The following is a 14,281-nucleotide window of genomic DNA, read 5'->3' on the forward strand; positions in this document are numbered from 1 at the left end:
ATTGAGCCCATGTGCAGGCTTTTGCATTGAAATCCAACTGGGACTCGCAACTCTTAACCGGAATGACTGAGTCAAAGCTGTAAAAACAGGCTCCCGACCACCACATCTGGGCAGCTCTCGAGAGACAAATCGTTCAACAAGTGCAAAACCCGAATCTTCACGAGGTCCCCTGCACACCACGCCATCCTGAAATGTCACTCTTTCTCCTGTTGAGGGGCTGGAAAGGCAAATGCTGACCTTATTAAATTCACAACCAAGGCGTGCTCTCCACATCGTACACTCCAAAGAGCACGCCCCAAAGCACGCACTACAAAGCGTGCTACAAAGTGTGAAAAAAGGGTCGGCGACGAGCGGAAATGCCCTGCCAGGTGCACTCGTCTTCAGTTTCGCACTCAGTCACACTTCCTGCCCCGCTTGGCGATACACATCGTCAGGTCTCCCGCTGAAAAAGGACCCAAAGTCCATAAAGACTGTTTAGTCTCAAAGAATGAAACTGCAGCTGGAACTAGTTGATTGACAGACGGAATAAATATAGAGGACTGAAGGGAGCAGTCACCCAGAGGTGGGCAATTCGGATGCGTGTGCCCAATCAGCACAGTTAAAGTCATGTGATCGCAGTGCAATCTGCCAAATGTGCATGTGCGATGACACCACTTGTATGAAAAAGGCGCTTCTCCCAACACTGATGTAGAGGGACACAGGAGTCTAACATGAAAGAGAAAGTGCCAGGATCAACACTACTAGTTTAGCCTGGTTAAATAAAACAATAAAAGTCATCACACTCTCTCTGTGTAGGTATAGGCCTACATGTCACTTGTCTGTGGAGCTCCATTTCTGCATAGCTGTGGCTTTTTAATATGGGATGCTGCTGTCGGGTGTGCAATTCAGGCAGGAGGCTTGGCGGGTGTGGGTTTGCCCCTCTGAGGAGCGGAGGGGGCCGCAGATTTAAGAACAAGAGAGAGAAAAGCAAAACAAAGACCGGGACAGGACAGGAATTGCCTACCGATTTGCTGGCCAAACAGGATGTGGGGTCAGGGTGAGGGAGAGTCCGGGCCGGTTCCTGGGGTTTTCACTGACCTTGAGGTCAAGTGACAGCGCAAGTGCGCTGGACCGGGCGCACTAGCTGGGCAGCGCTGCGGTTTTAGCGACTGAACTGAATTTGGTCCGGTTTTAAAACATGTACAGACATTAGCCTGGAACTCGCTGACAGAGGACAAATACTCAGCATACTAAAACCTCCCAGCATAGCACTCGTACATCAAAAGTTAGCAGCCCAGCTGTAAGTCAGGCTCAGATAATGAACAGGGTCATTATAGCCTACAACCGAAAAAAACAGCTTTTAAGAGAACTTGAATATTTTAAACGTTTTTTAACTTATATTTTTCAAGAATATTTTTTTGTCTTCAGACTTTGTATTTGTTTGTATGCTTTGGTTTAAAAAAAGCCCGATAGCACTGGGATATTTGTTCTTCATAATAAAACGATTCTTTGGGGGTGACACCAACGCACTTTATGACACTCGGGTACATGTATGGAACTCTACCATCGTACAGGGATACTGGCTTGATAAACTTAAGTTTACCACGGTGTTCATTTGCCGTTTGGGCCAATTTCAAGAAAGCACACTGCGATTTCAATGCCTACGTATCCATCAAATATTTCAAAAGATAACAGTAACAGCTCTGATAATGTAACGATTATGAGGCTGGTTATTTTATTTGACATTTTCAAAAACACTGATTTTAATATGCTAAAACTAATCTTTGAATGTTTCGTTTAGGTAGAACCGCATAGGCCTATTCAGCAAATAAAGCAGCGCAAATTCAAAGTAGATCTTTGGACTTTACACTTTCGTCCTCTAACATGATTATTCACTTCAAAATAAATACTTTCCCCAATTGTCTGACGCAAAAGCACATCGGAACCTAAGCAGGAAATGTTACCCGGTGTTTAGGACCAGCGAGTGAGTAGGCTACCAATTTAATCATGTAAGACAGACTGATCAGAGATTGCATTTCTATATCTAATAAAACAGTAAACGAAATAATTCAATCCAATGTCATACGATACTAGAATTTAGGCAGACTCGAGTCCACACCATTAGATCGGCTAAAATTTTCAATTAGAGTAGCCTATGCATATTGCACAATGCTGACATTATGATCTGGTTTAAAGACTGATTTGAATTCCACCTGAAATAGTGCGGTATGCTCAAACCAAAGTTAAAAAAATACTGATCTCCAAAAAAAAAAAAAAAAAACTAGAAAGTTGAGAAAGTCGAGAAAGCTGACCAAGTCAGCCCCCATGTTAAACTCGCCCAATTTGAATTAGTAGCCAAGTCCGGCACACTTTCGTTTGCAATTTCGCTCGTAGTCTACCCCGTATCAGCTCACTGGCTACGTTTGCCATAGCAAGGCAGGTGAACATGAAACCACAGCAGCGAACCTAGCTCCATCTTGCTAGCTGGCTGGCTGACTAGTGAAACACAATGGTAGGCTACTTACCCAAACCACCAGCGGTGAATCCAAAAAGTTGGCCATAAGTTCGGAAACCGTAACATCCATGTTTGAAGAGCTGTAATATCCCACGGTTAAACAGACAAATATCTTCGTGAGGGCTCAAATGCAGACACTCCAGAAGGCTAAGGATCCACGATATTACCATGCATGCTCGCTCCCCAGAGAACAATACCAGTTAAATCAGGCATCGCGCAGACCCGCCGTAGCCGGTCTGTGCACACTATCAAAACCCAGCTCAGTTTTTTTTTTTGCTGTTCAATAATATCCACGTTGTTCCCTTATAGTGTCGGTTTACCACTGGGTACCCACAAAAAGTAGTGTTGCTTTTTAGTTAAAGTTCAAAAGTGCTCCCTCCTTTTTTCCAGTTCGATCAGTAGCCTATATCAAGCGCTGTTGAAAAAGAAGTCCAAGCCGCATGACGAGAAAGTTAGCAGTGCAATACTGTATGCTTAACATATCAAATTTCCAGATCCTATTCCGTTCAGAAAAGTGTTCGCTTGGAGCCCAGCAAGAAAGCCACTTCCATTAGCCTATGTTAACTTAGCTAGTTGGCTATATTGTTGAAAAAAACTAGTCAGGCAGAAAGCAGAAGAAATGCCTTAACTGGAATTAGCTTGCCAGCCACCTGGCAAATGATGAATCCCGATATCGTTGCACAATTGGTTACAGTTAAGATTGCCAGCTGCAATACGGAAGAACCAAAAAGTTACAAATATTACCGTTACGGCAACACTGATCAAGCCCACCTCCTCACCATTCAGCAAACTACCTCGCGCTATTTCTCTCAGCATCCAACCTGTAACCACAAGAGCGACATCCCTTACTGACGTCTCCCGTAACCAATCAAAACTCGACTAAGCCTTAAGTAGAATAAAAAACGAACCGAGCAGAGCATTGTCCGTGCAGAAAAACAAACCACCTGACAAAAGGACATAGGTTTAGGCTAATGTTTAACATTTTCAATCGCACCTTGTGCTGGTTTGGCTATGATATAACCGCCTCTGTAGGGCAGTTTAGTTACATTTTAAATCGAACCGCAATTAACCCAATTTACGTTGGCTACGTTTCTTGTATTCGTTTCTTAGATATGTAATTAAAGTTTTGCGGTTGTTGAAATTATTGTGTGAATGTATAAAATAATAAAAAGGAATTCAAGCGACATTTTTCTGCCAACTCTCATGAAAGTTGTCAACAACCCAACGTCTCTCTCCCCACCATTGTAATAAAGAAACGCCTCGGTGTCATTTTACCTGAACCGTTTAACGGCTCCTTAAATGCGTAAACCAAGCTCTTAAAACTAACTCTGTACATTTTAACTGTGTGATATTGTCTTCGGTTTCAAAATTTTAATAATATTCGTATCAAATACTACCGGGTGCCAAGGACTCGTCGTCCAAATGTTTTATTTATTTATTTTATTGTATTCTGAACATATTGGGGATTCTGAGAAAATCTAATTTAAGAAAGTAAAATGTCAATTGTAATGGGAAGGGTAAGTGTACACATTTGAATATAATTGATAGTCAAAAATGATACAATGATATTTCAAAGTCTTTATTGTGTGGTGTAGCAGAGTCTAACTCACGTGGTCAGTAATTGGTGGAACACTGCAGTTACACAGTTAAGGTAGGTCAACTTGACGAAGTTGTCCTGGATAATGGAATGTGTATAATTGTTTAAATCGATATCTGAGAGAATTAAAATGAATAAAAAGTATGAGATTTAAAATGAAATGAGAATTAAAATGATGTAGACATACTGTATTTTTTCTTTAATTGTCTCATAGAATCATTCATTATTAACAGATACAGTAAATAGCATGTAGCCTAAAAATTAATTGTATATGAAGGTCAGTTCTGCCCTCTCGTGGTCACTAGTAGCCTATGAAATCGGTGATATAGGTAGGCTATATTTACGGTAGGGCCAATACCGGCTTGTATTGTAAGTGACAATAAATGGTAGACAACATCAACATCAGCATCATTAAAATCCAAAGGAATTAATGGTGAAAAGGGGGTAAAGAAGGTATCTATCTATTTGAAAACCGACTGACAAAAGTAACAGGCTAAATCACAATAGCAACAGATACTGACGGGAATCAGTAATAATTATTGTTGCTGCTGTTAGTGCAGTTACTAACAACAACAATAATAAATCATAACAACAGCAATAACAACAACAGCAACTATGATTATTTAAGAAGCCTTCTGAGTTATTTTCTAACTATAGTTCGCAATTGATTCAAATGCGCAGAATCTGCATTTTGTGACATCATAACGACAATCATTAGGTTTATTGTGACGCCTCATAAAGCTTTTTATTTAAGTGTGGCGCTGTGAATACATACACCACTATCTTAGCTGGATATCATTCGAGGAATTTGTTTGTTGTATTTTAACTTTGGATCATATTGGCATTTATTTTATCCTAATGGCGAACTGCTTGAAATTTCTGAAAATGTGTGGAAAGCCTGCCAGGTAGGAATTGTCTTTATTTCTGAATACACTTCTAATTCTAATTCAAAATCTTTGCTGTTGTGCACTCAAGTGACTATTGTGTACACACAGAAATGGAAGCCATTTTATAAATGAACACACATAGGCCTATACATGACAAATGTTTATTTAATATATATTTTATTAATTACATAACATTTTTGGCATTTGACAGATGCATTTATCCAGGGTAAATTACAATGAAAAGACAAATTGGGGATATTATACATATTTATCATATTAACATATATCAATTTAACATCTGTCTATCCCTTCTTTTCAATATAGGTATATGATATTAACAACTATCATCAGGTACTCATATCCAAAGCCATAAGAAAAATTCATGCTAAATTTTCTCATAGGCTTGCGTATCACAGCAGTGACAGTGACAAATAACAGGCTCTCTTTAGAAGTCAGTGAACAGACATAAAGGAAACAATGGTGGTAAACTAAAATCACAAAAAAAAAAAAAAAATTAAAGAAAAAAAAAGTAGAAAATCTATTCATGACAATTTTTTCATTAAAATGTACAGATTAAAGTGTACACCAGTGATCTTTGTAAGGAAAATCTTATTTTGCAAAGCAGCTGGTTATTTCATATTTTATTTTATGACACTCATTAAGGCCATCGTTACACCAAAATCATACATATGGTATACTGGCTTGCTTGGAAAGTGACAGTAAAGGGTCATTTACATTATTAAAATCCAAAGCTATTAGTGGTGGAAAAGGGGTAAAGAGATACAAATCAGTCAATCAATCAATTAGTCTGTCTATCTATATAACAGATTTATAGGATGCGTTAAATTTGCTCATAGGCCTAAATATCACAACGGCAATGGATACAGACAGGCAATAATAATAATAATAATTGTTGTTGTTATTGCCGTTACTAACAACAACAATAATAAATGATAACAACAGCAATAACAACAACTACAGTAAGTATTATGTTTTAAATTGGACTTGAGTTCTTTTGTAACATTGATTCACATATGCAGAATCTGCATTTTGTGACATCATAATGAGAATCATTAGGTTTATTGTGACGTCTCATCAACCTTTTTATTTAAGTATGGCACTATCAATGCATACACCACTATTTTAATTGATATCATTCAAGACATTCGTTTGTTGTATTTTACCTTTGGATCATATTGGCATTGATTTTATCCTAATGGCGAACTGCTTGAACTTTCTGAAAATGTGTGGAAAGCCTGCCAGGAAGGAATTGTCTTTATTTCCGAATACATTTCTAATTTTATTTATATATTTTGTCTGTTTTACACTCAGTTGACCATTACGTACACACAGAAATGGAAGCCATATTATGAACAAAGCCGCATAGGACCCATATAGTCAAATATCTATTTAATATATATTTAATTCCATACAGTACATTACTGGCATTTGGCAGCCACGTTTATCCAGGGCAAATTACAATGAGAAGACAAATTGAGGATAAATATTTATACACACATTTGTATCATATTAACATATATGTATTTAACATTTGTCTATCCCATCTTTTGAATGTAGCCATGATATTAACAACTATCATCAAAGACTCATATCCAAAGTGACTAAGCAAATATGTGCTAAATTTTCTCTTACGTATCACACCAGCAACAGTAACAAACAACAGGTTGGCTTCAGAAGTCAGTGAATAGACATAAGGGTGACAATGGAGGAAAAGTAAAAACACTAAATAAAAAGCAAAAGTAGAAAATATATTCCTGACAAATTTTCCATTAAAGTGTACAGAGGGCCCAACAGTGATCTTTGTATGAAAAATCTTATTTTGCAAAGCAGCTGGTTATTTCCTATTTTATTTTATGTCACTCATTAAGGCCATCATTACACCAAAATCATACATACAATACACTGACTTGCTTGGAAAGTGACAGTAAAGGGTTGCCTACATTATTAAAATTCAGAGGTATTAGTGGTGAAAAAGGGGTAAAGAGGTGCAAATCAATCAATCAATCAATCAATCAATCAATATTTATCTATACAACAGATGCTCAAAGTGACTGACAAAAGTAACAGGGACAGGCTAAGTTTGCTCATAGGCCTAAGTATCACAACAGCAATACATACTGACAGGCATCAATAATAATAATTGTTGCTGCTGTTATTTTCGTTACCAACAACAACAATAATAAATTGTGAAGTGTGGTTGCCGCCAATGCAAAGTCGACTTTGTGTTGAACAGAGTGAACAGTGGTAGGTAGTTGCTATGTTGTTCCGGCGGTGACTATGGTGTTTTAGGTGGTGTCTAGGGTGTTTCTAGGTGGTTGCTATGGAGTTCTAGGTGGTTGCTAGGGTGTTATAGGTGGTTGCTATGGAGTTCTAGGCGGTTGCTAGGGTGTTCTAGGTGGTTGCGAGGGTGTTGTTAGGTGGTTGCTATGGAGTTTTAGGCAGTTGCTGGGGTGATGCTAGGTGGATGCTATGAATTTCTTGGTGGTTGGTAGGGCGTTTCTGGTTGCTATGGAATTCAAAGCAGTTGCTAGTGTGTTCTAGGTGGTTGCTATGGAGTTTTAGGTGGTTGCTAGGGTGTTGCTAGGTGGTTTCTATGGAGTTCTAGGCGGTCGCTAGGGTGTTGCTAGGTAGTCACTATGGAGTTCTAAGTGGTTGAAAGGGTGTTGCTAGGTGATTGCTATGGAGTTATTGGAGGTTGCTAGGGTGTTGCTAGGTGGTTGCTATGGAGTTCTAGGTGGTTCCGAGGGTGTTGCTAGGTGGGTGCTATGGAGTCCTAGGTGGTTACTAGCGTGTTCTAGGTGGTTGCTAGGGTGTTGCTAGGTGGTTGCTATGGATTTGTGGGTGGTTGCTAAGATGTAACTGGGTGGTTGCTATGGAGTTCTAGGCAGTTTCTAGGGTATTACTAGGTGGTTGCTATGGAGTTCTGGGTGGTTGCTAGGGTGTTACTAGGTGGTTGCTATGGAGTTATAGGCAGTTGCTAGGGTGCTGCTATGTGGTTGCTATGGAGTTATAGGTGGTTGCTAGGGTGTTGCTAGGTGTTTGCTATGGAGTTCTAGGCGGTTACTAGCATGTTCTAGGTGGATGCTAGGGTGTTGCTAGGTGGTTGCTATGAAGTTCTAGGCAGTTGCTAGGGTGTTACTAGGCAGTTGCTATGGTGATCCAGGTGGTTGTTAGGGTGTTGCTAGGTGATTGCTATGGAGTTCTAGGTGGTTGATAGGGCATTGCTAAATGGTTGCTATGTTGTTCTAGGCAGTTGCTAGGGTGTTACAGGTGGTTATTAGGGTGTTACTAGGTTGTTGGTATGGAGTTCTTGGCAGTTGCTAGGGTGTTCTACGTGGTAACTAGGGTGTTGCTATGGAGTTCTGGGTGGTTGCTAGTGTGTTGGTAGGTGGTTGCTAGGGTGTTACTAGGTGGTTGCTAAGGAGTTATAGGCAGTTGCTAGGGTGCTGCTATGTGGTTGCTATGGAGTTATAGGTGGTTGCTAGGGTGTTGCTAGGTGTTTGCTATGGAGTTCTAGGCGGTTACTAGCATGTTCTAGGTGGATGCTAGGGTGTTGCTAGGTGGTTGCTATGAAGTTCTAGGCAGTTGCTAGGGTGTTACTAGGTAGTTGCTATGGTGATCCAGGTGGTTGTTAGGGTGTTGCTAGGTGATTGCTATGGAGTTCTAGGTGGTTGATAGGGCATTGCTAAATGGTTGCTATGTTGTTCTAGGCAGTTGCTAGGGTGTTACAGGTGGTTATTAGGGTGTTACTAGGTTGTTGGTATGGAGTTCTTGGCAGTTGCTAGGGTGTTCTACGTGGTAACTAGGGTGTTGCTATGGAGTTCTGGGTGATTGCTAGTGTGTTGGTAGGTGGTTGCTAGGGTATTCTAGGTGGTTGCTAAGGAGTTATAGGTGGTTTATAAGGTGTTGCTAGGTGGTTGCTGTGGAGTTCTAGACAGTTGCTAGGGTGTTACTATGTGGTTGCTATGGAGTTCTAGGCAGTTGCTAGGGTGTTCTGGGTAGTTGTTAGGGTGCTGCTAGCTGGTTGCTAGGGAGTTCTACGCGGTTGATAGGGTGTTGCTAGGTGGTTGCTATGTTGTTATAGGCAGTTGCTATGGAGTTCTAGGTGGTTGCTAGGGTGTTGCTAGGTGGTTGCTAAGGTGTTCTAGGAGGTTGCTAGGGTGTTGTTAGGTGGTTGCTATGGAGTTCTAGGCAGTTGCTACGGTGCTGCTAGGTGGTTGCTATGGAGTTCCAGGCGGTTGTTAGGTTGTTTTAGATTGTTGCCAGGCTGTTGCTAGGTGGTTGCTAGGTCTTTACTGAGTCCAATGACGCGACCCGTAATTCTCGTAATATGTCAAGCTGTTCAATAGTTATCAAGATCAAGAGGAAAAGACCAAAGTGACTTTAAAAGAGGGTTCATTAATGTGGTATGGATGGCATGAGCTTCCATCACAAAGACTGCTCAACTGGTTAGTGAATTTAGATTTATGGGAAAGACATCGGTAAATAAAGCTGGAAATTGTGCTTGAAAGTACACATTCCATGATCGTGATGCTTGTGCATTAGTTCAATATGTTAAAAAAATGGAGGAGCAACTCTTCCTCAGTTGACTGAGAATGTCTACGCAGGATGTGATCAGAGTGTCAGCAAGAACAGTCTTGTCAACAACAACGTAGTGGGGGTGGGGGTTATAGTAGGGTTGCAGTACATAAATTCCTCATTAAAAAGACATGCACATTTTTTTCAGTGGTGCAAAAACCATAGGCACTGGTCTACAGATACTGTATGTGGAAATAAGTGATATGGTTAGATGATTCATCCTTCACCATATTTGGGCAAGTGCATGTGCAGCAAGAGAACGGTACAGGCCTGAATACATGACCCCTACAGTGACAGGATCCTGTGGCTCTGCTATGCTGTGGGGGGCATGCTTCTGGCATGGTTTGGGTCCACTTATCCGCTTAAAGGGAAGGGTCACTGCAAATCGATACAAAGTTACTCTTGAGTGATCACATTTATCCTATGATTAAACATGGTCTTTTCTGGGATGACAATGCCCCCATCAATACCCATGAATTTGGATGAGATGTTGGATGTCAGGTGTCCATAATATAGTAGTAGTATAGTAATGTCATTTTAGCAATTTGGCAACATGACCTTCATTCTTCATTCATTTTCAGGAAAGTCACATTGACTATGCTGGGACTAGATAATGCGGGGAAAACAGCAACTGTGAGAATCATTAAAGGAGGTGAGATTTTCCTGGCCATCTAGAGATAAAACCATGTATGCAGTGTTCCTCTTACAGACAATAAAAGCGAGAATAGAAAGTTGAAAATGGCAGAAAAGCATGGAAATTTAAATAAAATCCACAGCATTCTTACATGGCCTGTCATGACAGTGATAAACCATGCATATGATAAATAATCTCTCTTACCTTCTTTTACTGTAATAATAATAATAATAATGGTGATGATGATGATTAATGCACTTTTTTTTCTTAGAAAACCCTGAGTATGTGCTTCCCACTGTGGGATTTTCCCCTGTGGACCTGAAGAAGGGCCAGGTTGATTTGTCCATCTTCGACCTGGGCGGGACAGAGAGCATCAGGGACATTTGGAGGCACTACTTCTCCGAGTCCCATGGTGTCATTTTCGTGGTGGACTCCAGCGATGTCCAACGGATGCAGGAAACCAGGAAAGTCCTGGCCAAAGTCCTTGGGCACCCTCGTGTCGCTGGGAAGCCAGTTCTTCTGTGAGTACACACTGACTCGACCGCTGGGAACGCAGGCATACGCAGACCAATAGCTTGCCCTCTACTGGGCAAACATAATTACTGCACCGTCAGTTTAACCATGTGACTTGTAACGCCTGTTGTTTGAAAATGTCCATTCTTTTACGAATTTAAATAACAAAAACTAAATTAAAATGGGATACTGGATATTATTCCATGGCATGGACATGTGAAACAAATACCTTGTTTTTGAGAAGAGTGTCATGTGTCCCAATTTATGTTGATGCAGTCTATTTAAAAAAGAAAGCCAACCTTATTTGCTTGTGATGAACATAATAAATACATGTTCTCCATTCCCCTCTCTTCTCTCAGTCTGGCAAACAAACAGGATTTGAATGGGGCCCTGCGTGAGGTCGACATCATTGACCGCCTGTCGCTGGAAAAAACCGTTAACCTGAACAAATGCTACTGTAAAATCGTGAGTGTTCCTGGGGTTAGGCTGAGACAGATGGTTATGGGTTAAGACTGCAGCAGACAGTTGTGATGTAACAGCATCGTGTCTGACAGCAGTGGAAAGGCAGAGGTTCCCAAGCATTTTCATCTGAATGTCCTACCACCCTCTGTCTGAGGACACCAAGCTCAATTAAATGCCTGTTTACACCTGCACCCATGACAAGCTATTGGCATCATGCCAATGCATTATGAAGTATAATGATCAAAATACTACCAGCAAGACATCTCAAATTAGTCAATTATTAAAAATGAAACTACAAACTAAATTTTAAGGGGTAATATGTTCTTATACATAAAATACGTGAGCCTCATGAGTGGAATAACCCTTCAGGTACCGTGCTCGGCTGTGAAAGAGATCGGGAAGAAAGCCATCAAGAGCGGGCTGGACTGGCTTTTGGAAACCGTGGCCAGAGATTACGATGTCATCAGTGAGCGTGTGCAGAAGGACACGGAGGAGCAGAGGGAGAAGGAGGCTGTGGAGAGGAGAGAGCGGGCCGAGAGGGTGCGTCTGATTCGGGAGGAGAGGTGAGGGTCATTTTTTACTCAAGCTCCAAGCCCATTCACTTTCTGAATGAACACATATCTGCATTCTGATATTTGAATCACCTCAACTGCCCTGACCCACAGATCGAATCTGCTGATTTCCACTTTACACAGTATCAGAAACGGCCCAAATAAAGCTAACTTTATCTGAGAAAATAAGTAGCCCAATTACAATTAGAGTAGAAATCCATCATGCTCACAGATTGAGCCAAGGACCTACTTTTGCTCACTCTGTAAGACTATTAAAACAAAGCAGCTGTCTATATGAATTACCCAAACAAAGAAATGGCTACGTTTTTACATATTTACAAAATGTACTGGTACTGAAATATTTAACTTTGAGATTCCTCTGTAGGGTTTGTTCAGTTGGGTTCTCTGAAGCATTGTATTTTCTCCAAAGGGAAAACAGGGAACGGGAGGAGGCTGAACAAGAGGGAAGGACAACAGAGACAGAAGATGAGGGCAACATGGCTAACCTATTCAAGCCAACAGGAGACATCATCTCCGAGGTGAGAACATGGATTGCTACATTTTGAATTGTAGCAACTCAACTGTACCTAAGATGGAGCACTGACAGATCGATAAGTCTATTTAAATTATTTAGTGCATGGTGTCTCATACCACCAAAATCTTCACTTTCAGAAAACACATTGGTAAAATTTCAGAACTTACAACATCCAATAACGGGAACAGGAAGGATGTTGATGTTAAATATATACTAATATATTTCCAGCTTGTTTGAGATCTCTCTCTCTCTCTCTCCCTCCCTCCCTCTCTCTCTGTATGGGTAGATGGGGGACAAGCAGAAAACAAACAAGAACAGTGAGCTACAGATCACAAAGACTGACGCAGGTAAACCCATTTCACCTGACAGACATGCACAATTAATCATTTAACTAATTTAAGTTCAAAATGTTCTGTTCTAAATTAGATTATATTCTGGAATTATTTTGTACCACATAATCTGTTGTATACTGTGTCCTGTACTTGTATTGCTGTCTCTTCACTGCAACAACCTTCAGTTTGGGATTGTTTGTCTCTACCCTCTTGAATTTATGGGGGGAGGCTGCAGCTCAGAGAGAGCTCAACTTCACTGCAACAACCTTCAGTTTGGGATTGTTTGTCTGTACCCTCTTGAATTTATGGGGGAGGCTGCAGCTCAGAGAGAGCTTAACAAATACAGTTGACCTGACCTTAAAACGGAAAAGAAAAAGCAGAACATTATACCTGTTCCCTCTGCTCCTGCAGACAGCTGTCTAGAAAAGAAGTGGAAGTTTTGGCAGTGGAAGAAGAACAGGGTGGGGCCTCTGTCGTCAGTCTCAGCTAAAACACCTCGCCGCCTCATGTCTGGTTTTAAACTGTTCAGGCGCAATGCTGTGGCCCCCCTTTAAGAGCATGTAAGAGCCTGGCTCCTCCCCCAACTGTCCTATGTCAGAGCTTCTACTGTCTATGACCATGCTTTACTCCTGCTCCAGTATTTAGACCCCAACTCTGTCCTGCTCTACCACACTATGCTTTGAAAACAGGGAGATGTTTTTTAGAATTGAGTGACATTGAAATTATCTTCTGCTCAGCCTTTTCGATTTGAGCCAGAGCAGGACATTACTCAGCAGGACAGCACCGATAACAGCCCTCATTAAATAAATCTAAATGATGAAGATCGCAGGCCAGGGGAAATGAGAGTAGGGCGTAAGAGATGGTGTCTGTGCAGCAAGTGCTCGCCATTGCCAACAGAGACAGAAAAGTTGTTTGTTGTAAAGAGCTCTACCTTCTAGCAGCAGTCATTCAAAGTCACTTGACCATATGGATCAAACTATTGTTTTTGGTGAAAATGAAACATCGTCCCCATTAATTTAATTGACATAACGTTATTATTGATCGGCATTGTATATATGAGCTCAAGCCAGTGATAATACTTCCTTTGAATGCATAATCCCTAATGATCATACACGCTGATATATTAAGATGTTTAGCTTTTGAATCCATCCTATTCACAGATATCCGGTGTGTCATATCACACACAAATTCTGAGCCATTGTATTGGTATTTTTCAACATTATCACAACCGCTGGGCAAAACAAGTGACTTAACCTCCAGTGCAACCTTTGTCCAAATTTCTATTAAGGCTTAAAATAACTGAAATCTTTTGTGTGGTTTTAACAACACATTAAGTCTTACAAGTCTTAACAGGTGAGGTTCCCTTTAAAATAGAAAGGCCTTAAAGACTAACAGTTATGAAAATGCTGAAAGCAGCATCTCTCATGTCCATAAGAAAACCGGCCACAGTTTGTGTGTAGATAATTCTGAAGCTGTCTTTAATCACGTTTATTGGACCCACACCAGAACCAGTTTCCTCATCACTGTTGGTACACAGTTCTTCTTCATCTGACCTTTCTGCTTCTTCTGTTTTAGAAGGCATTTGATCTTACGGAGGTGCATCCTCTAAAACTGGTTCTTCACCTTCCTCTTGAATCTGGTTTTCACCTTCTGCTTTCTGCTACCTTTGTTGAGATT

At 40.7% G+C, this 14,281-nt stretch overlaps 2 protein-coding genes across 3 annotated transcripts in view; one reads left to right on the plus strand and one right to left on the minus strand.

Moving 5' to 3' along the window:
- Positions 1 to 3,357, minus strand: part of ccdc88c (coiled-coil domain containing 88C) — a 76,549-nt gene extending 73,192 nt beyond the window's left edge. Inside the window, exon 1 of the mRNA XM_035413713.1 lies at positions 2,505 to 3,357. Coding sequence (XP_035269604.1) covers positions 2,505 to 2,564 — 60 coding nt within the window. The 5' untranslated portion in view covers positions 2,565 to 3,357. The remainder of the gene's footprint in view (positions 1 to 2,504) is intronic.
- LOC118225406 (ADP-ribosylation factor-like protein 13B) lies at positions 1,838 to 13,380 on the plus strand. 2 transcript variants are annotated; one of them, XM_035413758.1, is made up of 8 exons: positions 1,838 to 1,963; positions 10,159 to 10,229; positions 10,483 to 10,732; positions 11,084 to 11,189; positions 11,556 to 11,749; positions 12,168 to 12,276; positions 12,559 to 12,619; positions 13,016 to 13,380. In XM_035413758.1, exons 2-8 carry the CDS (start codon positions 10,175 to 10,177, stop codon positions 13,156 to 13,158), a joined length of 918 nt encoding a protein of 305 aa, XP_035269649.1. In that variant the 5' UTR covers positions 1,838 to 1,963; positions 10,159 to 10,174; the 3' UTR covers positions 13,159 to 13,380. The 2 variants fall into 2 exon arrangements, with proteins under 2 accessions (XP_035269649.1, XP_035269641.1); XM_035413750.1 differs by having other exon boundaries at positions 1,914 to 1,988.
- Positions 13,381 to 14,281: the final 901 nt, after the last annotated feature.

The sequence above is a fragment of the Anguilla anguilla genome, chromosome 1 (assembly GCF_013347855.1).
Source record: "Anguilla anguilla isolate fAngAng1 chromosome 1, fAngAng1.pri, whole genome shotgun sequence".
NCBI lineage: Eukaryota > Metazoa > Chordata > Actinopteri > Anguilliformes > Anguillidae > Anguilla > Anguilla anguilla.